This window comes from Salvelinus fontinalis, chromosome 7, assembly GCF_029448725.1.
Source record: "Salvelinus fontinalis isolate EN_2023a chromosome 7, ASM2944872v1, whole genome shotgun sequence".
NCBI lineage: Eukaryota > Metazoa > Chordata > Actinopteri > Salmoniformes > Salmonidae > Salvelinus > Salvelinus fontinalis.
The window spans coordinates 40,895,899-40,923,074 of record NC_074671.1 but is presented as its reverse complement, the minus strand read 5'-3'; the positions used below and the strand labels follow the sequence as shown (position 1 = coordinate 40,923,074).

The following is a 27,176-nucleotide window of genomic DNA, read 5'->3' as shown; positions in this document are numbered from 1 at the left end:
GAACCCAACAAAGAAATGATGGATTGTCGTTTCTCTTTGCTTATTTGAGCTGTTCTATACAACCCTACCTTGTCACAACACAACTGATTGTTTCAAAGGAAATTCCACAAATTAACTTTTAACAAGGCACATGTTAACTGAAATGCATTCCAGATGACTATTTCATGAAGCTGGTTGAGAGAATGCCAAGAGTGTCATCAAGGCAAAGGGTGGCTACTTTGAAGAATCTCATCTGAAATATATTTTGATTAGTTTGACACTTGTTTTTTATTCCATATGTGGTTATGTCATAGTTTTGATGTCTTCACTATTATTCTACAGTGTAGAAAATAGTGAAAATAAAGAAAAACCCTGAAATGACCAGGTGTGTCCAAACTTTTGACTGGTACTGTATACTATAATAAAAACATAATACTTACACCACAGACAGCCACTTGCATGATGGCATCAAAGCCTCCCTCTGGTGAGTCCAGGTTTCCAGAGATCTGCTGTTGTCCCACCAGGGTGTTGAACTCCTGTCCATTGCTGGTCAGCTTCAGGACGTTCTTATAGCTGAATGGACTGGTGCAGTTCTGGTCCCCAGTACAGGGGTTCAGCAGTTTGGCTGGGGTGGTGCTTATGTAAGGCATCACAGTCTTCTCAACGAAGGAACCAAAACCTAGAAAAGAAGAAAAGATATCCAGCTTATAAACTGTATTGGTAAGGAGACAGGACACCAATTTGTTAGCTTCAGAACATCTTTACTAAGATAAAACTGGATATGTTACACATAACATTATGGGTATTGTAAAAAATGTATAATTATGCACCAAAACAGCACTGAAAGCAGAAGAGATCAAGTTGTTGTGGAGAAAAAGTTCAAAGAAATATGGACATCCCATTCCTCATCCTGGGGCGGATTCATAATCTTACCGATTCTGAAATCAGATGTGATCTTTGACATCTCCAGCATCAGCTGTGTTCCCAGGTTCTTTACATTTTCCAGATCATCCTTCATTGAGTAGGAGAGGTCCATCAGGTAGTAGAGGTCGATGGGGTAATCCTCAGCTCGTTTGAACTTCAGATTAAAAGATTGGGGTTCACCTACAGTATACAAACAGATAGGAAAGGTTAAACCAGGGACTATGGATGAAAATTTGCCCTTTTGCTAACTCTGGCACATTTAAATTGATCTTAACAGTGAAATGTTGATTAAGGTGCATTGTCCCCGTCAAATAAGCCTCTGGCATGGAAGAGTGCAAGGAGCACTCCTTCCTTCCACATCATAATAACAGCTGTACAGTTGATAGCTTAAACTCTCAAAGAAAATAGAGGATACTGTAACTAAATCAACATAACAGTGAAAGACCACAGAAAATATCAGGAAACAGCAACCCTCAGCAAAATTGCTTCAGCAATGATCAAACGGGAAGTTATGGCTGAAACAAAGTTTTAACTAAGACAACGTCCCAAACGGCACCCTATTCCCAATATAAGGCACTACTTTTGACCAGAGCGAAAAGTAGTAGAACTAAATAGGGAGAAGGTTGCCATTTGGGATGCATCCTTATCAAAGTTCCCACCGGATCTGAGGCTAAGGGAGAGTTTCTGGGGCTGGATCTGTGTGATGTCCTCTGGTCTTAGTTTCTTTGCTCCCTTGTTGCGGTTGGTCACAGCCTTGTTCTTCAGGACCAGCTGGCTGCCTCGGGGGTTCTCTACCTTGGCGTCATCGCAACCTCTCTTCCTCAGGGACTCCAGCTCATCACAGCGGGTCGACGTGGCCTCGCCCTGCTTAAGAAACTCCTGGGGGAGAGGGAGGAGAGGAGGTTAAGTCAGTATCTTGACAAGTTGCATTATGCACTCAGAGGAAATCCACCCAAAATGTAAGGTCCTTATTTCTGAAAATATATTTCCTACACTTCAAAGCAGGTTATAAACAATATTGCCCGACACACTAGTGTTGTAATTCCAAGGGACAGTTTAGATGGCACACTTCTCTCCTTGATTGCATTACGAGTTCTAATGCCGAGTCAGTTACAGTAACAATGCAGTAACAAAGTTATTGACAAATTCAAATCCACATACTGGGTCTGTGCACCATCCACATTTCGCTCCCACTTGAATACACTCCCCACAGGATTTGGCATTGGCCTTGATGCACTCGTTCCCTTCTGAAGGTTGAAGAGAAGCAAACTCATTATAGACTCCTAAAGACTAAGCAGGCAAAAAGCCCCAGTGTTTACACATTGTTTCATTTGGAATTAGGAGAACGGTGCGGCTCAGGGAGAACAGTAATTGGAGCCAGAACAGAATATTCCGCTGTTCCATGATGTCCTCACTACTAAGCTCCAAAAAGCCTAGGTGGAGCTGCTTCTTCTTCTGACATCATTACATTACAGCAGCATGCTCGCTTTGCTTCGACTCACCCATGGAAAATCAGGCTATTAGTCACCATTCTGTATTGCATGTAGGCCTACATCGTTTATGACATAATATGATTAGATGTACTGTGTAGTCAGTGTACAGAAACAGAATACTGATGTTACTGTTGAGGATTGATTTTGTTTAACAAGGTGGAAGTTAAAGAAAGTAGGACAAACTTGAGATATGAGAGAGTATAACTTTACCTTGCTGAGCACTGCTGTAACAAATGACTCCTAACAATGTTGATATCAGAAGTAGTTTCAGGTCCATCTGAAAAATAAGTCACAACATCATGAGGTTAGTGTGAGGATACAGTAAAAGCTAGCAGTGAATACTGCATTTTTTTGTTTACATTTATAGTACAAATAGAAGACATTAGGCTGGATACCAGTTAATTGATATAGCCTTAGGGCCCAGAGTTCTTGATGGTCAGGTGGTCACATGGTCTGGAGCCCTATACAGTGCCTTCAGAAACTATTCACACCCTTTTACTTTTTCCACATTTTATTGTTTTACAGACTGGAATTAAAATGGATTAAATTTAGATTGAGTCACAGGCCTACACACAATACCCTATAATGTCAAAGTGGAATTATGTTTTTAGAAATGTCTACAAATTAATAAAAAATGAAAAGCTTAAATGTCTTGAGCCAATAATTATTCAACCCCTTTGTTATGGCAAGCCTAAATAAGTTCAAGTCTCAACATTTGCTTAACAAGTCGCATAATAAGTTGTATGGACTCACTCTGTATGCAAAAATAGTGTTTAACATGATTTTTGAATGACTACCTCATCTCTGTACCCCCAAACAGACGCCGCACAAGTCCTCAAATGGCAGCTTCATTAAATAGTACCCGCAAAACACCAGTCTCAACGTCAACAGTGAAAAGGTGACTCCGGGATGCCGGCCTTCTAGGCAGGGTTGCAAAGAAAAATACATATCTCAGACTGGCCAATAAAAAGAAAAGATTAAGGTGGGCAAAAGAACACAGACAAAGGATAGAGGAACTCTGCCTAGAAGGCCAGCATGCCGGAGTCGCCCCTTGACGTTGAGACTGGTGTTTTGCGGGTACTATTTAATGAAGCTGCCAGTTGAGGACTTGTGAGGCGTCAGTTTCTCATACTAGACTCTAATGTACTTGTCCTCTTGCTCAGTTGTGCACCGGGGCCTCCCACTCTTTCTATTCTGGTTAGAGCCAGTTTGCGCTGTTCTGTGAAGGGAGTAGTACACAGCGTAGTACGAGATCTTCAGTTTCTTGGCGGTTTCTCGCATGGAATAGCCTTCATTTCTCAAAACTAGAATAGACTGACAAGTTTCAGAAGAAAGTTTTGTTTCTGGCCATTTTGAGGCTGTAATCGAACCAACAAATGCTGATGCTCCAGATACTCAACTAGTCTAAAGAAGGACAGTTTTATTGCTTCTTTAATCAGAATGACAGTTATCAGCTGTGCTAACATAATTGCAAAAGCGTTTTCTAATGATCAATTAGCCTTTTAAAATTATAAACTTCGATTAACTAACACAATGTGCCATTGGAACACAGGAGTGATGGTTGCTGATAATGGGCCTCTGTACGCCTATGTAAATAAATATTCCATTAAAAATGTGCAGTTTCCAGCTACAATAATAGTCATTTACAACATTAACAATGTCTACACTGTTTCTGATACATTTTATGTTATTTTAATGGACAAAATAAATGCTTTTCTTTCAGTCATTTCTAAGTGACCCCAAACTTTTGAAAGGTAGTGCATGTAATTTAGATATTTCTGTATTTTATTTCCCCAGACTTTCCAACAATTTCCCCCCAAAAATTTCACTTTAATTATGGGGTATTGTGGGTAGATGGGTGAAAAATATTTTGAATTCAGGCTGTAATAACTAAATGTGGAATAAGTATTCAGACCCCTTGATTTTTCTTTGTTACTTTACAGCCTTACTCTAAAATGGATTCAATATTTTTTTCAGCAATCTACACTAGAGGTCGACCGATTTAATTAGGGCCGATTTCAAGTTTTCATAACAATTGGAAATCGGTAATTTTGGACGCTTTATTTAACTAGGCAAGTCAGTTAAGAACACATTCTTATTTTCAATGACGGCCTAGGAACGGTGGGTTAACTGCCTTGTTCAGGGGCATAATTACAGATTTTTACCTTGTCAGCTCAGGGATTCAATCTTGCAACCTTACGGTTAACTAGTCCAATGCTCTATAACCACCTGCCTCATGAGGAGCCCGCCTGTTACGCGAATGCAGTAAGAAGCCAAGGTAAGTTGCTAGCTAGCATCAAACTTATGTTATAACAAGTGATTATGATTGATTGTTTTTTATAACTACACATGGTTGATGATATTACTAGTTTATCTAGCGTGTCCTGCGTTTCATATAAATCGATGCAGTGCGCATTCGCGAAAAGGACTGTCGTTGCTCCAACGTGTACCTAACCATAAACATCAATGCCTTTCTTAAAATCAATACACAGAAGTATATATTTTTAAACCTGCATATTTAGCTAAAAGAAATCCAGGTTAGCAGGCAATATTAACCAGGTGAAATTGTCACTTCTCTTGCGTTCATTGCACACACAGTTGGGGTATATGCAACAGTTTGGGCCGCCTGGCTCATTGCGAACTAATTTGCCAGAATTTTACGTAATTATGACATAACATTGAATGTTGTGCAATATAACAGGAATATTTAGACTTATTGATGCCACCCGTTAGATGAAATACGGAACGGTTCCGTATTTCACTGAAAGAATAAACGTCTTGTTTTCGAGATGATAGTTTCCGGATTCGACCATATTAATGACCTAAGGCTCGTATTTCTGTGTGTTATTATGTTATAATTAAGTTTATGATTTGATAGAGCAGTCTGACTGAGCGATGGTAGGCACCAGCAGTCTCATAAGCATTCATTCAAACAGCACTTTCGTGCGTTTTGCCAGCAGCTCTTCAAGCATTGCGTCCTTTATGACTTCAAGCCTATCAACTCCCAAGATTAGGCTGGTGTAACCGATGTGAAATGGTTAGCGGGGTGCGCGCTAATAGCGTTTCAAAAGTCACTCGCGCTAAGACTTGGAGTAGTTGTTCCCCTTGCTCTGCATGGGTAATGCTGCTTCGAGGGTGGCTGTTGTCGATGTGTTCCTGGTTCGAGCCCAGGTAGCGGCGAGGAGAGGGATGGAAGCTATACTGTTACACTGGCAATACTAAAGTGCCTATAAGAACATCCAATAGTCAAAGGGATATGAATACAAATCGTATAGAGAAATAGTCCTAGAATTCCTATAATAACTACAACCTAAAACTTCGTACCTGGGAATATTGAAGACTCATGTTAAAAGGAACCACCAGCTTTCATATGTTCTAATGTTCTGAACAAGGAACTTAAACATTAGCTTTCTTACATAGCACATATTGCACTTTTACTTTCTTCTCCAACACTTTGCTTTTGCATTATTTAAACCAAATTGAACATGTTTCATTATTTATTTGAGGCTAAATTGATTTTATTGAGTTAAAATAAGTGTTCATTCAGTATTGTTGTAATTGCATTATTACAAAAAAAAAAAAATTGGCATCGGCTGTTTTTGGTCCTCCAATAATCGGTATCGGCGTTTTAAAATCAGAATCGGTCAACCTCTAGTTGAGAGTGCACCAATATGGAGAATTTTGAATAATTTATGTCCAACTTCCTGTCTCAGTTCAACACACCAACCTTAGGGATTAGACTTCAGGACAATCCTCTGCAAATGCTTATCTACTGAGGACAGCCGTCCAACATACAACTGATAATCATCAGCATGCTGAACTTGTGTACAGTAATGCACATGGTTTACAATAACGCTGGTACGACCAGCCGGCCAGAGATAAAGAAGCTAGTCATGAATTCGGATTCCTCCCCATTTTACACACCATCGAAATGTGTGGTAGGGACCTGTCATAGGACCAAAATATACAGTATACCCCTGACCTGTCAATGACACCAATCGCTAGGCAGAGTTACTGCATTAAGAGTGCTGCTGTATTTTCAGTGCTTTACATGGTGAGGGTGGAGTTTTGGCAGTCAGTACCGGACGGTGTTGAGTGACGCATTCCTTAGCGCCTCTGTGTGTGTGTACACCATCATGTTCTATACAGAGCCTTGCTGCACAGACAGCCTGTCTGCGACCCCCAGATTAGACTGAATAGCTGACTGGCTGACTGATTGTTGAACTGGCTGACTGATAGACTGACTAGCTGGCTAACTGGCTGACTGACTGATCTTAGAAGAGCCGAGAGCCACAATTAGTTCTTCTGCCATGGCATTACCCAACTTCTGAGTTGCAGTAATGCAACTGACCAAAGGTCCTTCAGTCAGGTTAAGGCCAACAACCTACGTCTCCAAACTCTAAAGGAATGTATCCGAGACCTAATAAGTCTAAGCTAATAATCTATAATGTGATTCAGTTGTTGAGATGTCTTTATGTTACAGACTAAATGTTGTAAATGTTGCTCCTTTAGCTGAGTGCTTCAGCAAAAGTTGAAGTTCACGCAACACCGATTTGAGCGCAAAATGTCTTGCACCTACTTTGTACCAGATCAAATAATCATCTGAGATCTCTGGACAGTGTAAATGAAGATGATCTATATGTTTTTGGTCAGAACCAAAACCACAGCCCCTGTTATTTTCTCCAACATTCTTGTTGGTTTGACTTTTAGTCCAGCACAGAGTTCCAAGGAAACGTTTGAATGAGAAAATATGCCTGTAAAATGCCAGCGAGGTGTCAAGTTAGAAAAACAACAAGGCTATTTCTATTCTATGAAGCTTAGCAGCTGGAGACAGGAATGTTCTTCCAAGTCCTCAGAGGGACTAGGGACATTGCAGCAAAACATAAGGTAACATTTAGACCAACACAATGGTACTACCCCTTATCGAAGATGATAACCCTACACAATACTGCTTTTGAGGGGTTGCATCTTAAGCTCATGAGGGTAACTTAACTTAAGAATCAGCACCTCCTGGAAAGATCTTTCACTGGGCAGATATACAACACAGGGGCCAACAGGATGGAGGGGGGGGGGGGGGTTGAGACTATTATGGGAACTTGACTTCACAACCAAATTGCTCAAAGTATTTGCCTCCTCTGGGAGTGGAACAAAAACAGACAGATCTCCAGTTAAACTCAACCATGTCCAAAACCAGACATAGATCACTGGTGCTTAGACAGTGTGGTAGTGGGGCAGCTCCTTCAAACATCATCATCCAGGTCACACACACACACACACACACACACACACACACACACACACGTCAACTCATTGCGGTGTTCAAGAGAGGAGAGGTGATACATGATGGTGGTCTGTCGGTGGAGAGTACCATGACTAAAAAGGACACGGCCTGAGCTCTGAGGCAATTCTCTGGGACAGGATACTCTCAGCAGTCAGACCAGGATAGTAGCTGCCTGCCTGGTGCCTGCACTTCATTGGGGAAACCAGAGCACTCACAGCCATCTTCCTGAGTCGAGTAGAGCTTCCATATTTGGACAGGCACCAGTTGTCATGCCCATCTCTCCTACCGCAACGTTCCCTCTACCTGGTATTTTCCCCATGATAACCACCCTTTTCCTTCAAAAAACATACAGCCCACTCGGAGCACTCTCCCTGTTTTTTTATTTAGCTGGCCTCTTGGCCAGGTCTCTTGTAAAATAGGTTTTCTAGGACCTCAATGGAGCTTCCTGGATAAGTAAAGACACATTTAAAAAAAAAAAAAGAAAAAAAAGAAGCTGGATGGGAGAGGTTTAAAAACAATCTCTGCATGTCTAGATTGTTGAAAGCTGTGTGACTCTAAGCATCAGATTGAGATTGAGTCCCTCGCAGGCCTTAGTCACGACTGATTGAGTGGCTTTATTTGTCAGCTTTGCTTTAGAAATATCTACACGTCAGCAAATGCTTCCTAGCAGCAGCAGCAATAATAGTAGAGTCACAAATCCCAAGCTAGCTGCTTTTCTGGGTAAGCAGAGGAAGAACTTGGCAGTACTCCACTGTAACAATGCTCCAGAGAGAGCTTGCATTGGGATTTCTCCTTCTTCAGCCATGAAAAGAAGGAATGGAAAAACAGGAAAAGAAGGTTTTGTAACGGGGAAAGGGCTGCCTTAAGTCCAGAGAAAATAACTTTTACAGTGACTGCGCCACTCTGGTCCCTCCCTCCTTCTCCCTCCCCTTTATGCTCCTCCCCCATCTCACCAGATCCTCTCATGACAGACAAAAGCAATGGGAGAATCTCATATGCATTTCTCTCTAACCTCCTTTTACTCTATGTTCTAGACGACCAATTCTCTTAGCTTTTAGCCGTACCCTTATCCTACTCCTCCTCTGGTGATGTAGAGGTGAATCCAGGCCCTGCAGTGCCTAGCTCCACTCCTATTCCCCAGGCGCTCTCTTTTGATGACTTCTGTAACCGTAATAGCCTTGGTTTCCTCCCTAAGTTTGTTTTATTCACTGCTTTAGCACACTCTGCCAACCTGGATCTATTAGCCGTGTCTGAATCCTGGCTTAGGAAGACCACCAAAAACCCTGAAATTTCCATCCATAACTACAACATTTTCAGACAAGTTAGAACGGCCAAAGGGAGCGGTGTTGCAATCTACTGCAAAGATAGCCTGCAGAGTTCTGTCCTACTATCCAGGTCTGTACCCAAACAATTTGAACTTATACTTTAAACAATCCACCTCTCTAAAAACAAGTCTCTCACCCCAGCTGTGCTCTGGACACAATGTGAACTGATTGCCCCCCATCTATCTTCAGAGCTCGTGCTGCTAGGCGACCTAAACGGGAGCATGCTTAACACCCCAGCCATCCTACAATCTAAGCTTGATGCCCTCAATCTCACACAAATTATCAATGAATCTACCACTTACCACCCCAAAGCCGTAAACACGGGCACCCTCATTGATATCATCCTAACCAACTTGCCCTCTAAATACACCTCTGCTGTTTTCAACCAAGATCTCAGCGATTACTGCCTCATTGCCTGCATCCGTAATGGGTCAGCGGTCAAACGACCTCCACTCATCACTGTCAAACGCTCCCTGAAAACACTTCAAGGAGCAGGCCTTTCTAATCGACCTGGCCGGGGTATCCTGGAAGGATATTGATCTCATCCCGTCAGTAGAGGATGCCTGGTTATTTTTTTTAAAATGCCTTCCTCACCATCTTAAAGAAGCATGCCCCATTCAAAAAATTTAGAACCAGGAACAGATATAGCCCTTGGTTCTCTCCAGACCTGACTGCCCTTAACCAACACAAACACATCCTATGGCGTTCTGTATTAGCATCGAACAACCCCCGTGATATGCAACTTTTCAGGGAAGCTATAAACCAATATACACAGGCAGTTAGAAAAGCCAAGGCTAGCTTTTTCAAGCAGAAATTTGCTTCCTGCAACACAAACTCAAAAAGGTTCTGGGACACTGTGGTTCATGGAGAATAAGAACACCTCCTCCCAGCTGCCCACTGCACTGAAGATAGGAAACACTGTCACCATCGATAAATCCACTATAATTGAGAATTTCAATAAGCCTCTATCTACGGCTGGTAATGCTTTCCACCTGGCTACCCCTACCCCGGTCAACAGCACTGCACCCACCACAGCTACTCGAACAAGCCATCCACATTTCTCCTTCTCCCAAATCCAGTCAGCTGATGTTCTGAAAGAGCTGCAAAATCTGGACCCCCTACAAATCAGCCGGGCTAGATAATCTGGACCCTTTCTTTCTAAAATTATCTGCTGAAATTGTTGCCACCCCTATTACAAGCCTGTTCAATCTCTCTTTCGTGTCGTCTGAGATTCTCAAAGATTGGAAAGCAGCTGCGGCCATCCCCCTCTTCAAAGGAGGGGACACTCCAGACCCAAACTGCTACAGACCTATATCTATCCTACCCTGCCTTTTCTAAGGTCTTCGAAAGCCAAGTCAACAAACAGATTACCGACCATTTCGAATCCCACCATACCTTCTCCGCTATGCAATACGGTTTCAGAGCTGGTCATGGGTGCACCTCCGCCACGCTCAAGGTCCTAAACGATATCTTAACAACCATCGATAAGAAACAATACTGTGCAGCCGTATTCATTGACCTGGCCAAGGCTTTCGACTCTGTCAATCACCACATCCTCATCGGCAGACTCGACAGCCTTGGTTTCTCAAATGATTGCCTCGCCTGGTTCACCAACTACTTCTCTGATAGAGTTCAGTGTGTCAAATCGGAGGGCCTGTTGTCCGGGCCTCTGGCAGTCTCTATGGGGGTGCCACGGGGTTCAATTCTTGGACCGACTCTTCTCTGTATACATCAATGATGTTGCTCTTGCTGCTGGTGAGGTTCTGATCCACCTCTACGCAGACGACACCATTCTGTATACTTCTGGCCCTTCTTTGGACACTGTGTTAACAACCCTCCAGGCGAGCTTCAATGCCATACAACTCTCCTTCCATGGCCTCCAATTGCTCTTAAATACAAGTACAACTAAATGCATGCTCTTCAACCGATCGCTGCCTGCACCTGCCCGCCTGTCCAACATCACTACTCTGGACGGCTCTGACTTAGAATATGTGGACAACTACAAATACCTAGGTGTCTGGTTAGACTGTAAACTCTCCTTCCAGACTCACATCAAACATCTCCAATCCAAAGTTAAATCTAGAATTGGCTTCCTATTTCGCAACAAAGCATCCTTCACTCATGCTGCCAAACATACCCTTGTAAAACTGACCATCCTACCAATCCTCGACTTTGGCGACGTAATTTACAAAATAGCCTCTAATACCCTACTCAATAAATTGGATGCAGTCTATCACAGTGCCATCCGTTTCGTCACCAAAGCCCCATATACTACCCACCACTGCGACCTGTATGCGCTCGTTGGCTGGCCCTCGCTTCATACTCGTTGCCAAACCCACTGGCTCCAGGTCATCTACAAGACCCTGCTAGGTAAAGTTCCCCCTTATCTCAGCTCGCTGGTCACCATAGCAGCACGCGCTCCAGCAGGTATATCTCTCTGGTCACCCCCAAAACCAATTCTTTCTTTGGCCACCTCTCCTTCCAGTTCTCTGCTGCCAATGACTGGAACGAACTACAAAAATCTCTGAAACTGGAAACACTTATCTCCCTCACTAGCTTTAAGCACCAGCTGTCAGAGCAGCTCACAGATTACTGCACCTGTACATAGCCCATCTATAATTTAGCCCAAACAACTACTTCTTTCCCTACTGTATTTATTTATTTTGCTCCTTTGCACCCCATTATTTCTCTCTACTTTGCACATTATTCCACCGCAAATCAACCATTCCAGTGTTTTACTTGCTATATTGTATTTACTTCGCCACCATGGCCTTTTTTGCCTTCACCTGCTCACATTGTATATAGACTTATTTTTCTACTGTATTATTGACTGTATGTTTGTTTCACTCCATGTGTAACTCTGTGTTGTTGTATGTGTCGAACTGCTCTGCTTTATCTTGGCCAGGTCGCAATTGTAAATGAGAACTTGTTCTCAACTTGCCTTCCTGGTGAAATAAATTTTAAAAATCCTTGATTTCTCACGTCCTCTGTCCTCACCTCCTTCTCAACCCATTGGAAGAGAAGGTCAGAGGGGAGGGGACCTATTCTCTGAGTAGGAGAGGCTGAGCCGAGACAATCCCGATAATGTCCTCACTGTCCCAAATTCCCAGCATGCTTTTAGAGCCCGTGTAGATCCTACTAATGAGAGCTCTTCAGTCTACAGAATAGAATAAAGAATGGAATGGAAATCCGCCATATTAAAATATATAGCCTACACAAACACAATTCCACTGGAATATCCCCAGAAAATTCACTCAATGTTTGAAAGCTGATTCCAGTTGCAATAACAACAGATGTTTTAAAATTAAACTTTTAGAATAATATTGACTGGAAGGTACTTTAGCTCCCTGCAGTCCTTCAAAAAATCTATAGCACTTACGCCTTTCTAGTGCGTTTTCAATTACGCCTATTTTTGTCTCCCCCCTTCAAAAATACATCTGCCTCTAGTATTGCAAAACGAATAATTATCCTAAGAATACAATTCCCCAGTTGAAATTATCATTAGGCCTATAACAAGGACTACTAGGCCAAAAAAAAGAACAACCCAAAATATCTGGAGCATGGCCAAGTTCACACTACTCCGTCAGTGCTAACTATTTCTGAGTCACCCACGTGGTTTTCACCCTCCGATAATAAGCAACCATCTCACAGACTAGGCCTATGAGCATGATGCTTAGTGTAAGAACCATAAATCCCCCAAAAGTATCAATTTGCCATACCATCTCAAATAATGAATCCATAAAATCATTCAGGCAAGGGGAAATACAGACACATTTTGATTTAATCTGAATCTTAGCTAACGGATAGCAATCCCTTCCATACACAATCTATTTCTGTGCTACTCGTAGTACTTGAGTTTCTTTCCTGTTGCACACCCATGGCCCCAACGGACAGCTAAGCTATGATAATGAGTCCACCTGTACAGAGATAAAATAAGGGAGATGAATACTATGAGCCTGGGGGCTTGCTCTCTGGGCTGGAGTTCAGACCAGCAGCAGTTGTAGTCAGACCTGGGTTCAAATACTATTTGAAATCAATTAAATACTTTGAACCTTTGCTCTAGAATGCCTGGAGTGTCAGATGGGTGGTGTTTGCCGTTTACAGTCTGTACTATTGGTCCATTAAGCCAGGCAAGCTCAATCAAGCATATGTGAAATGATTTCAAAATAGTATATGAACCCAGGTCTGACAGGAGTACAGTGAGACATCTCTCTCTGCATTGGTTTGCTGAATTGGCCCTTCCTTTGCTGGAACACAGGAAGCTCATCCCAATCACACAGGAAGACAGCTGACATGCTGCCTGGCAATAGGCCACATCTTTAAATCTATCCATCCACGGTGATTTATGTTCTGGGAAGCACAGCAACACAGCGCAGCAACAAGACCATTCACTGCTACCGCAACCACCCAGAGCTTATCTTTAATGGATAATAGTGGCAGAAATGAATGTAAGAGAAGGTCTCGCACAAAGAATAAATTAATTTGACAAATAAGGATGTTTGGGAAGCGAATTGTTTCGAAGCGTCATGGCAGAAGACAGATCACCATTAAAGGGGTAAATATTTACTGTGAGAAGTGATTGCTCACTTTCTCAAAGCCTTGATGTTGGAGCAGTATCAACACAGATGCTCATATGGGAATTAGTAAAGTCCCTCAGCCTGCTGTAGGAAATCCTGCTAGATGCCTGCTACTGTGTTCCCAGTTGAGCTAAGGACTAATTTACTAAAGTTGTTAATAATAAGCCAGTAATAATATAATTTGAATAAAGAGAAAACAATACCTTTAAATAATCCATTAAAAATGGATAATTCTTGTGCAATTTATATTGATAGAAAAACCTCAATGTAGCCTATCATTATTTTAGCCTGTCTGGCATGAGCGCGGAAGCTTTAAGGCCTAACTGTACGCTTGCCAAATAGCCTATACGCCATTCAGAAAATGCTTTTGAGAACGGGCAGAACTACTGAACTTCGATCCACGGAGGCAAAAAGGACTGGTGGAGTTCAATAATTCAATTAAGAAAAAAGCTTTGAAATGAAGAGTTCAAAATAAAGAGGGAGGGCAAGAAAAGTAATGTTTGGGAAAGATTTTGTGAAGTGGAAAAGAGGATGATAGCAGTGTCCACCTCACTAGAGAACACACACAGGCTGACCAACAGAAGCTAACATACCACAAGTGTTAGGACTACAGACCGTAGCCTGTGTGAAAACTCACTGTATTAGTCTAGGAATGAAATCTCTGCAGGCCTAGAACAGTAAGCACTCACTACTTCCTCCTGGAATTGTTGGGGGAAAAAATGTCAATTTTCACTGCAAGACAATATGTCATTTTTTTCAGAGGCTGAAATTGAATGTTGTGTTGGGTTTTGCATTATTCTACACACCTGAAATGTCACAGCACATTGATTCTTCATCCCATGTTATGTCTTCCTAAAGCAAATGAAAAGCTAGCATTTGTAACAGGGGGAACAGCCATTTTGAACAGAAGTGCATGGAATCCTATAGCCTACAAACGTTTACATTTCTGGGCTATAGGCTAAAGGCAAATATGCAACTGAGTGACCATGCATGACCCTTGAGGTCTCAGAGTTCTGTAGGAACCTCTAAGCGAGGACCATGCCGAGATGAGGCTGTCATGAAATTGAAGGCTATCATGGGTTGAATTAAGGATTTGTTCTGTCCCTTCAATGTCCTTTTTAAAGATCAACATTTAACAAATATCATTCATGAAGCTTGAACACGGGCACTTTGTTCATTTCGGTATACTTGTGCATAGAGTATAGATAAGAATACCATGGCAATGGCGGTCTGGTAAATGTTCAGTAATCCGTTATCTTACACCATACAGTATATCTTTTTGTTAAACTTTACATTACAACAAATTTAAACTCCTCCAAAATAGAACGTTCACGTAGCAAAGCACTGTAAACCCCCAAAATGTGCACGGCCTCAATTCCACTCAAAGCTCTCAAATGTTCAAACTGTCACAACAATAAACATCTGACTACACACAGGCTGAGATAATATGGCTACAACAGAGCCTGAGATCATCCAACTCTATTATTTACTAACAAAAGAAGGAGTTTGGCCCATTTTTCAACACAGACCTCCTGTAGCCTTGCCGGGTCGACTAAATCAAGGCTCTATCCCAAATGGCATCCCATTCCCCTATGGACCCTGGTCAAAAGTAGTGCACTACATAGGGAATAGGGTTGCACTTGCACAATTTTAACCACACCCTTTCTCTGAGTGGTTTTGGTGCCATTTTTAGACCTGGATGTTTAAAATCACAAAATGGCTCTGTCAGAGGGGAGAGGGAGGTCATTAGGGCTACACTTTATATAAACTACTGAGGAGGTCAAACCTAAACTCAAAGCCCTAACCTGCAATTTCCACACACAAAATGGCTCTGTCAGAGGGGAGAGGGAGGGCATTATAGGGCTACACTTTATATAAACTACTGAGGAGGTCAAAGCCCTAAACCGCAATTTCCACACACAAAATGGCAATCATAACCCAACAACACACATACTTTTATAAGAGTGGAAATCCATCCGATATAGAAATCCTATAATTCATGGTTCTATATGTAATCCAATGGATAAACACAGTAAATAATGCCTATTCTTATACCTTTATCTCATTCAGATACTTTGCAATAGAGCACCGTTTATTTCTGACATCAGCATGAGATGAATTCATAATTAGACTGAAATATGACTAAAAATCAAGTTGAGAACTAATAATGAATTCTAAATTTGTCCACTCTCCCACAGTTAAAGTCCTTAGGTGATTCCATGATGTGCTAGTTAGAGCAGACAGTGATTTACTGACAAACAAAACATGAGAAGCACATTGTTATCATATATTTGTTATAGTCAGACTACTCCTTGTTGTGTGTTATGGGTGTAACAGGCAGACCTTGTACTACTAGTTTTCGAAACAAATCTCCCCTTTTCAGCACAAATCATATGTTGGAGTAGCAGCAGATATAGTGCACATTCATCACTTCCATCTCAGAAGGACAGGAGGTCTATGTCTCACACACACAAAACATTACATGACCCCGAGAACGGCAGGGCGGGGTCTTCTGTCAGCGAATCTGTAAATCAGATGAAAAGCCAGCCCTCCAGCAGCTGTTATCTTGGGTTGGAGGTCACATCCATTCAGCTGGTAGATCCCCAGCCTAGCATCTCCTACAGTACCTACTGTCTCCACCCTCCATCTCTCCTAACACACACACCACGCACACACGCGCACACACACACACAATGTCCCACATGTAAACACACACACACCCATTCTCTCTTCTTCTCCCTCAATTAGCCCCAACTCCTTCCCTCCTCCCTTCCTCTACTTTCCTTCCTCCCTCATTCCATCCCTTCCCACCACTCCATTCCCTTAATTAAACTCTAGCCACACTGAGAAGTCAGCACGCCTCGGCCGGCTGTATTTACAAGGTTAAAGAAAACCACACGCTCGTGCACACACAAACACAACAGACATCATACCTGAGATTAAATGGGGGCCTTTTTCTGCTTGATCCAATTAATGTGACAGCATGCACAGTGCACAACATCTCACTCCTCCTTCCAAAAATAAAATAAAATTGTATTGATCGCATACACATATTTAGCAATGTTATTAGGGGTGTAGCAAAATGCTTGTGTTCCTAGCTCCAACAGCGGAGTAGTATCTAACAATTCACAACTATACACACAAATCTAAAAGAATGGAATTAAGAAATATATAAATATTAAGACGAGCAATGTCGGAGTGGCATTGACTAGAATACAGTAGAATACATAATATACATATGATATGAGTAAAACAGTATGTAAACATTATTAAAGTGACCAGTGTTCCATTATTAAAGTGTCCAGTGATTCCATGTCTATGTACATAGGGCAGCATCCTCTAAGGTGCAGGGTTGAGTAACCGTGTGGTAGCTGGCTAGTGACCGTGACTAAGTTCAGGGCAGGATACTGGGTAGAGGCCTGCTAGTGATGGCTATTTAACAGTCTGCTGGCCTTGAGAGAGAAGCTGTTTTTTAGTGTCTTAGTCCCAGCTTTGATCCACCTGTACTGACCTCGCCTTCTGGATGATTGCGGGGTGAACAGGCCGTGGCTCGGGTGGTTGATGTCCTTGATTTATCTTTTTGGCCTTCCTGTGACATCTGATGCTGTAGGTGTCCTGGAGGGCAGGCAGTTTGCCCCCGGTGATGCATTGGGCAGACCGCACCACCCTCTGGAGAGCCCTGTGGTTGCGGGAGGTCCAGTTGCTTACTAGGCGGTGATACAGTCCGACAGGATGCTCTCAATGATGCATCTGTAAAAGTTTGTTAGAGTCTTAGGGGCCAAGACAAATTTCTTCAGACTCCTGAGGTTGAAGAGGTGCTGTTGCAGCTTCTTCATTACACTATCTGTGTTGGTGGACCATTTCAGATTGTCAGTGATGTTTACACCGAGGAACTTGAAGCTTTTCACTTTATCCACTGCGGTCCCGCCGATGTGGATGGGGGCAAGCTCCCTCTGCTGTCTCCTGAAGTCCACAATCAACTCCTTCATTTTGTGGACTTTGAGTTATTTTCCTGGAACCCCTCTGCCAGGGCCTTCACCTCCTCCTTGTAGGATGTCTCATCATTGTTGGTACTCACGCCTACTACTGTTGTGTTGTCTGCATACTTGATGATTGAGTTGGAGGCGTACGTGGCCACGCAGTCATGGGTGAACAGGGAGCACAGGAGGGGGCTGAGCACGCACCCTTGTGGGGCACCTATATTAAGGATTAACGTAATGCAGTTTTTCCCCCCCTAACTTCACAACCTGGGGGTGGCCTGTCAGGAAGTCCAGGACCCAGTTGCACAGGGCGGGGTTTAAACCCAGGGCCCTGAGCTTAATGATGAGCTTGGAGGGTCCTATGGTGTCGAAGGCTGAGCTGTAGTTAATAAACAGCATTCTTACATAGGTATTCCTCTTGTTCAGATGGGATAGGGCAGTGTGCAGTGCGTTGGCAATCCCAATAGATCTGTGGATCCATTCGGGCAGTATGCAAATTGAGGTGGGTGTAGGGTAAGGTGGACGTGATATGATCCTTACTTACCATCTTACATTAAAAGGGCAACTGAATGTCTGAAGCTGTTGCGTTTGTAAGCTGATTGGTGGTGGATCAAAGAAAATGACATTGACTGTATCAGGAGAGAGAGAGATGTCGCTCTATAAGACTAAAAGGAGGCTGAGTGTGTAGACTTGTTTGTTTTGAAGTCATAACCACTGGCTGTGTTCTTCTTTGGGACACACCTAGCCCTGACATTATCTACGTGTCATGACCCGAACACACATCTCAACACACACACACACACACACACACACACACACACACACACGCAGTGGCCTTCTCAGCATACACAAACCGATCTCTCAAGCTTCAACACCACCACACATTTAATGTGATGATGACCATCAACAGAAGCAGCTTTGTGGCCTTAGTCTATAAGATTATTTATTGTTAATTTGACACAGACCTACTTGTATGAGACACGGATCATATGTGATCACAAGGAGCTAACTTCTTCATCCCTTAACTGTGACAAGTTTTTGTGTATAAATAAACAATATTGGCCATTATAAACTGGGTGGGTCAAGCCCTGAATGCTGATTTGCTGACAGCCGTGGTATATCTGGGGTATGCAAAACATTTATTTTTACTGCTCTAATTATGTTGGCAACTAGTTTATAATAGCAATAAGGCACCTCGGGGGTTTGTGATATATGGCCAATATACCACGGCTAAGGGCTGTGTCCAGGAACTCTGCATTGCGTCGTTCTTAAGAACAGCCCTTAGCCGTGGTATATTGGCCATATACCACGCCTTATTGCTTAAATACACCACGCCTAAGGGCTGTTCTGGAAGCAGCCCTTTGCAGTGGCATATTAGTCATATACTACAAACCTCAGAGGTTCCTTATTGCTATTATAAACCGGTTACCAACATAAATATAACAGTAAAAATATACCACAGATGTCAGCCAATCAGCATCCCGGAGCCAAACTAACCGGTTTATTATCTATTATAGACCTGTGGCCCCCAATGTAGGGCAGGCATCAAGCACAGTAGCCTATCCAACACGCCTACAAAAACGTGAAGATTATCATGAAGATGACATATTCGTTGTTGAATGAAAAAAAAACATGGAAGGCAAAATTGTCAGACCAAATGTTCGAAACACTACTTCAAAACAATATACTGTCCAAAATATATTTCTCTGTACCAGATCATGTGAAGATTCAACCTAAAAATTAAAAAAAAAAGACAGATTGAGATCCATCTGGAAGGGATATTCTCTCTCCACCCAAAATATTTTTTCTGGTCCAAATTGGAAGACTGCCAAGATCCTACTGTCTGCCTGTAAAAAACTTGAATTCTAGATGGGATGAAGGACTTGGATGATGGATATCCTATGTGGAAAAATAATAGACTTTGGTTGGAAAGTAATCAACGAACGAATAAAAACAGGGTTCAATACAATTAGCAAATTATAACATTTACCTTCTCCTCGTGATTTATTGCCGAGGCAACATACGTAAATGTATCTATCCTTTTAAAAATATCCGTAGTGATCCGCTACCCAGCGTAGACACAGCAACAATTGCCTTGTTGGCAAAGGGAGCTACTTTCTCCTCCTGCAAAAAGTCACGGTCGATTTACTCCCCCACGGGTCATTCCTTAAACAGTTACTCCATTGCGAAAGGAAAAAATATTGTCTACTATTTGGTTGTATAAAAGTGTACTTATTAGATATATTTAGTATTTTCCAGTAGCCGCGAACCTCTTTTTCTTCGCAAAATTAGATGAAGAGACAAGTCCGCAGTGCCCTCCTCTCTTGAACGAAGCCCCAATTTCACAGGAAAAGCCGGCTGACGTCATGAATTTAAGACACGCCCATATTCTATTACAGGCTATTATCCGTTATTATGGACATGGCTACTGGTGACATGTATGAGCATAATGAAAGTTCTCCCAAAACTATCCCTGGATTAGCCCCCTCTTGTCAAATCAATTTCCTGAATGTTGTGTATGGATGGGTTTTTGTTATGTAGCCTATTACGTAGCCTGTTCAGTCTCTCTCCTTTATAAGGTACCACATTTTTTATGGATATTGTATGTTTAAAATATATATATATTATCAACAATTCCCCCAAGAATGGGGGAATTGTTGACATCTAGGACTACTATAACACCCATTACTGAGTAGACTGACTGAGGGTGTGACAACAGTTTCCTTGTGGCTGTTAGGGACTGGTCTGGTAAGGGTGTACACATACAGGTTCCCTTGAAGCTGTGCCTGTCTGAATGGGACACAACGACACTGTTTGGGCTTTACAGAAAACTTCATTCAGTGTAGAATCAAAGGGGCATTCATTCTTTCTCATATTTGAACTTCTCACACTCAACAACTTAATACACTACCTGTTATTGTATTGCTCTTCAGCATGGGTTTGGGTTATCACTGCCTCTTATTGTGTGCTTTAGCGACCTCCTGTGTTGGACTAGGCCTAGAGTATGACACAAATCTGGCAAATCATATGACAGGCCAGGGCATGTATCATTGCAGGATGTGATTACAGCTTGTCCTGTATTATGTAAAACCAAACAGCTTTTGCTTGTGAACGATATCTTACCGTTTGATTGGTACTACAAATATAATCACATTAAATGGATATGCCACTTTCCAACAAATGTTTGTCTATATTCTGGGTTGGCCGTGGCAGAGATCTTTGTGGGCTATACTCGGCCTTGTCTCAGGATGGTAAATTGGTGGTTGAAGTTATCCCTCTAGTGGTGTAGGGACTGTGCTTTGGCAAAGTGGGTGGGGTTATATCCTGCCTGTTTGGCCCTGTCCGGGTGTATCATCGGATGGGGCCACAGTGTCTCCTGACCCCTCCTGTCTCAGTCTCCAGTATTTATGCTGCAGTAGTTTGTGTCGGGGGGCTAGAGTTAGTCTGTTATATCTGGAGTACTTCTCCTGTCTTATCCGGTGTCCTGTGGGAATTTAAGTATGCTCTCTCTAATTCTCTCTTTCTCGCTTTCTTTCTTTCTCTCTCTCGGAGGACCATGCCTTAGGACTACCTGGCATGATGACTCCTTGCTGTCCCCAGTCCACCTGGCCGTGCTGTTGCTCCAGTTTCAACTGTTCTGCCTGCGGCTATGGAACCCTGACTTGTTCACCGGACGTGCTACCTGTCCCAGACCTGCTGTTTTCAACTCTCTAGAGACAGCAGGAGCGATAGAGATACTCTCAATGATCGGCTATGAAAAGCCAACTGACATTTACTCCTGAGGTTCTGACTTGTTGCACCCTCGACAACTACATTTACATTTACATTTAAGTCATTTAGCAGACGCTCCTATCCAGAGCGACTTACAAATCAGCTGATGTAAGAAGGGCTATATAAATAAATTTGATTTGATATTCTAATAAATGGACAGTAGCCTACGTCAATCTTCAACCTGATGACAAGTACTGTTTCAAATAATTTTCTTAATTTCTTTTCATGATTGTCGTTATTATCCCATGATTGTTTACCTGAAACCAGTAGCTATGAATATTTATACTATTTAATGTGTGCATTTTGTTTTGCACTCTGGTTTGTTGTTGCAAGCCATTTGTTCTCTCTCTCTCTCTCTCTCTCTCTCACTCACTCACTCACTCACTCACTCATTCACTGCCCCACCATACTCACACACCTTTCACAAATTCTGCAGGGGCTGCAGACCCCAATCCAGAACTGTGTTTGTGTGTAGGTGTTTCTATCTTCCGTAGGTTGCCACCCTGCCGTGCTGGAGGAGTCCCAAAGATCTCAAGAGCTATGCCCGTCTGATGGATATGTTGAGCGAGAGGCTTCAGACTAAGAGTGATAATCTCACAGACATTCATACCTGAACTGCACCTTTATTTTCCAAGGTAGAGTACATGATCAGTGAATATATTAAATGTAGAGGCTACAATGTGGGGATCTCATGCATGGTAATAACTACATGTATATACGACTTTCATCCTTGGCACAAAGTAATAAAACATTCTTCTCAATCCATAGGATTCATTAATGTCATTCAGACTGTTTTGAAGTTGATACAACTGGCTATGATAGCTGAGGTTGATGGCTAGGTTCTGAACTAATGTGTACCAAATGTTTTAGGGTCCATACACAAACAGAGCTACAACTTTCCGAGCTGAAGATCACTGATGTCCCGATTTGACCTTGTTTTTTTTCAGAGTTCCCAGTTGTCTTAAAAGCACAATGAATAGACCCCATAGGCTATTAGGATTAGAACATTAGTTGAAAGGCAGTGTCAGGCCTGGAGCAAATTATACCCTAAACTACAAACCCACTGCATAAGGACCAACCATCCAGACAACTGGCAGAGTAAGTTTAAAGTTCCTTTACCTTTTGGATGAGTTATATTCATAGCAAGTTTGTATTGCTTAATCTTGAATGTTTGATTTGAGTTTGTATTGCTTAATCTTGAATGTTTGATTTGAGCACATGTATTATTGTTTGTCTAATTGATTGTTGCCATCTGCTCTTTTATCTAAGAAACTATTTTACATTGGTATGTTGTGTATATTAATTCCTTTACGTGCTGTTTCATACACTCCCTTACTGTATGTATTTGGACAGTGATGCTACAATTTTTTATTTGGCTCTGACTCCAGCATTTTGGATTTGAGATCAAATGTGTCATATGAGACAGTGACAGTACATACTGTAAGGTTAACCTTTTATTTGAGGGTATTTTCATACACATCTGATTTACGATTTAGAAATTAAAGTGCTTTTAATTGATCCAGTCCCCCCCCATTTGAAGATGTCATAAGTATTTGGACTTATGATAAAGTAGTCAAATTTTAGTATTTGTTCCCATATTCCTTGCACACAATGACAACATTAAGCGTGTGACTCTATAAACTTGCTGGATGCATTTACAGCTTGTTTTGGTTGTGTTTCGGATTATGTTCTAGTCCCATAGGGCGGCGCACAATAGGCCCTGTGTCGTCCTTGTTAGGGGAGGGTTTGGCCCGGTTGGCCGTCATTGTAAAATAAGAGTTTGTTCTTAACTGACTTGCCTAGTTAAATAAAGGTTCAATTAAAAAAAAATGTAAAAAATGTTGGTCCAATAGGAAGTGAATGGTGAACAATGTACTGTTTCATTTTGGAGTCACTTTTATTGTAAGTAAGAATATAAGATGTTTGTGAACACCTCTACATGCTTGTGGCTGCTACCATGTTTATGAATAATCATGAATAAATTGTGAATGATGATGATTGAGAAAGCTACAGAGGGACAAAGATCCCACCCCCCCCAAAAAAAATCTAATCTCCCCCATTATTGGTAATGGTGAGAAATTATCATGCTTTGAGGTAAATCAAATCAAGTTTATTTTATATAGCCCTTCGTACATCAGCTAATATCTCGAAGTGCTGTACAGAAACCCAGCCTAAAACCCCAAACAACAAGCAATGCAGGTGTAGAAGCACGGCGGCTAGGAAAAACTCTAGAAAGGCCAAAACCTAGGAAGAAACCTAGAGAGGAACCAGGCTATGAGGGGTGGCCAGTCCTCTTCTGTCTGTGCCGGGTGGAGATTATAACAGAACATGGCCAAGATGTTCAAATGTTCATAAATGACCAGCATGGTCAAATAATAATCAGGATTAAATGTCAGTTGGCTTTTCATAGCCGATCATTAAGAGTATCGCTCCTGCGGTCTCTAGAGAGTTGAAAACAGCAGGTCTGGGACAGGTAGCACGTCCGGTGGACAGGTCAGGGTTCCATAGCCGCAGGCAGAACAGTTGAAACTGGAACAGCAGCAAGGCCAGGTGGACTGGGGACAGCAAGGAGTCATCATGCCCGGTAGTCCTGACGCATGGTCCTAGGGCTCAGGTCCTCCGAGAGAGAGAGAGAAGGAGAGAATTAGAGAGAGCATACTTAAATTCACACAGGACACCGGATAAGACAGGAGAAGTACTCCAGATATAACCAACTGACCCTAGCCCCCCGACACATAAACTATTGCAGGTAGCCTCTGTAACTTTCTCATTCATCAAAATGCATGATTAATTCATGATTATTCTTAATCATGGCATTATCAGGATTGACTTAGAAGTGTTCAGAAACATTATCTACTGACTTAGAAAGAAAATTACTCCTGTCAACAATCAGCATTCAGTTCCTATTGGGCAAACCACAACCAAAACAAATGGCAAATGCCTCCAAAGACTTTGTAGAGTCACAAGCTTGATGTAGTCATTGCGTGCTAGGAATATGGGACCAAATACTAGAGTTTGACTACTTTGGTACACTATAAGTGAAATTTGTCCAGTTACTCAACCTGGACTCGGGAATAGACGTAACATAGTAAATGTAAATCGGTAAACGCTCCATTTAGTATGATATGTTACGTTTCGTATGAACATTTACGGATGCATCATCCATTTCGCATGATGTGTTACAAATTGCAATTTTTATTATATGTTATGAACTTACAATACACATGAATTCGACCTTGTTGTGGCTAACATTACCTATTTGTCTAGGTGTTGGGGTTAAGGGTTAAAGTTAGGGTTAGCTAACATGCTAAGTAGTAGCTAAAAAGTAGTAAGTAGCTGCATTGTTGCTAATTAGCTAAAATGCTATAGTTGTTCATTGATATGATTCAGAAACACAATATTTTGATTGTTAGGCATTCACCTTATACGCCCACCCACCCATCCTGCCCGACCAACCTTCAGCTTTTCGTTTTTTTGGCTTAAGTAACCTTCTGTCTTATGTAACCAAGCCAATCGTAACATATCATACTAATTTGAGTGTCACAGATTTACATTTGCTATGTACTAGTGTTTGAGGCCAGGCTGAAATACTTATGACATCTTCAAATGTAGATCTATAAATCAGATACAGTTCCTTCAGAAAGTATTCATACCCCTTAACGTATTCCACCTTTTGTTGTGTTACAGCCAATGTTCCCCCAAATTTTTTCAGCATTGAGCAAATTTAAAGTCTGCTGAGCGCAAACTTAAACATTGTGAAATATCTGTGCAACTTCAAGCGCGTGTTTACTGTGAACACAGGCTGTACCCGCTTTAAGTTACAGTTTTAGCAGTGGCTAAGTAGGCTTCTGTGGCTATTTGATCATAATGTGGGACTACAAGAGGGGTCTACCATCAAAAACAATGGTGATACATCCCATAACATTTTAACATAGAAATAGCTATCATTCAGCCTACAGTAGCAGCCAATGTGTGGTGTTTAACGTAGGCCTACATTCCATGAGGGCTTGACATGAACTTGTGTTACATTTTAGTATTTTTTTACTTTAGTTTATTTGGTAAATATTTTCTTAACTTTTTCTTGAACTGCATTTTTGGTTAAGGGCTTGTAAGTAAGCATTTCACGGTAAGGTCTACTACACCTGTTGTATTCGGCGCATGTGACAAAGTTTTATTTGATTTATTAACTTGTCCTTCAGACATGGAGGTGACTGAAAATGTTGTGTTTGATGCAAGAAACCACTTTAAAAAATAAAAAACATTGTTAGTTCCATACCATTATTACAGAGAATCAGACAAATGATGCTACCCTCTGACTATTGGCTACTTAGTTTATTCAAGCCTGTCTCAAAATACAACACTCCCCTTTGTAATATTCATATGTGTAAACATACTGAATTATAATTGGAGGCATTTTACCCCCATTTCATACTGTGCTATGATTGGTTAAGACCACCCAAATGGTTAGGTGATGGTCAGTTTGATCCTGGTTGGTGATAGTGAACATGCAAGTTATAGCTAGCTAATAAAGAGCTACGTTAAGAAACATCCTGTAGTACTGCATTTTATAGTTTTGTACAAAGTGTGCAAAACAAGACATGGCGTCAGTGTAAAAGGTCTTACAAGGTGGATTTTTTTGGAGTTCCTTCACCTCGAATGGACTGGGAGTCTACAAACTTACCTGATGCATGGCGTAAGTTCAAACAGCATGTGGAGCTGATGTTCACGGGTCCTCTGAAGGACAAAGGAGAAGAGGGAAAGTGCCGCTACCTACTCCTCTGGTTCGGTGAAAAAGAGAGAGATATTTACAACACATTGACACTTACCGAGGCCGAGTCAAAGGTACTGAAAACATACGATCGTTTTGAAGCATATGTTGTGCCAAAGACCAATACGATATTCGCTAGGTACAAATTCCATGAGAAAGTACAGGGAGCTCGCGAGTCTTTTGAACAGCTGGTGACAGAGCTGCGTCTGCTTGTGAAAGACTGTGATTATGCAAACAAGGATGAGATGGTCAGGGACCGTATTGTATTTGGAATACACTCACCGCGAGTGAGAGAGAAACTTTTGAATGTTGGGTCTGAGGTAACGCTGGACAAAGCTATCGACATAGCCAGATCTCACGAGCTAGCACAGGCTCAGATGAAAACCATTTCGCGCATCACGTGAACAAGCAGTGCACGCAGTCAGGCAGACATCAAAGCACACCTCCGGTGCGCAGAGAGCGCGTTTTAGAACGGAGAGAGACATAACTCCAAAACGGGGCGACAAACGCCCCAAAACATGTGGATATTGTGGACACAAAGTGCATGGCGAACAAGGAAATTGCCCAGCTAAAGGCAAACGGTGTACTAAATGTGGAAAATGGAATCACTTTGCAAAAGTGTGCAGAGCTTACCGTGGAAAAACAGTACACACAGTGAGTGAAGATGAAATATCAATCAAAGAGTCAAACGCTGATGAACTGTTTATTGATTCAGTGACACAGAAAAGTCAAATATCAGAGACAGAGCAAGCCTTTGCTGACATTGAGATATGAACACAAGGCACAGAGCTAAAGTTCAAACTAGACACTGGTGCACAAGTAAACATTATTCCTCTGAATAAGTACCGCAGCTTGACATCTGAGTGCGAGCTACAGCCCACCACGCGCAGACTGACTGGTTATGGTGGTGAACAGCTCCCAGTAAAAGGCACATGCACTTTCAAATGCAAATACAAGGAAAGTGACATGATGTTGGACTTTTATGTTGTTGACACTAGAGCACCTGCAGTGCTAGGTCTTAAAGCATGTTTAGACATGGACCTCATCAAGCTAGTTTTATCAGTGACAGCACCAGTAG

At 42.0% G+C, this 27,176-nt stretch overlaps 1 protein-coding gene across 3 annotated transcripts in view; it reads right to left on the bottom strand.

Annotated features, from left to right (window-relative positions):
• Positions 1–26,263, bottom strand: part of LOC129859475 (integrin beta-1-like) — a 53,638-nt gene extending 27,375 nt beyond the window's left edge. Inside the window, exons 1-6 of one of the 3 annotated variants that reach the window (XM_055929312.1) lie at positions 26,157–26,263; positions 2,607–2,673; positions 2,065–2,150; positions 1,563–1,782; positions 913–1,083; positions 420–658 (exon numbers count right to left, since the gene is read on the bottom strand). In XM_055929312.1, coding sequence (XP_055785287.1) covers positions 420–658; positions 913–1,083; positions 1,563–1,782; positions 2,065–2,150; positions 2,607–2,673 — 783 coding nt within the window. In that variant the 5' untranslated portion in view covers positions 26,157–26,263. Of the gene's footprint in view, positions 1–419; positions 659–912; positions 1,084–1,562; positions 1,783–2,064; positions 2,151–2,606; positions 2,674–19,549; positions 19,912–26,011; positions 26,126–26,156 lie in introns of those variants that run through there. The other 2 variants (XM_055929313.1, XM_055929311.1) reach the window with 2 other exon arrangements.
• Between the last annotated feature and the right edge of the window lie 913 nt (positions 26,264–27,176).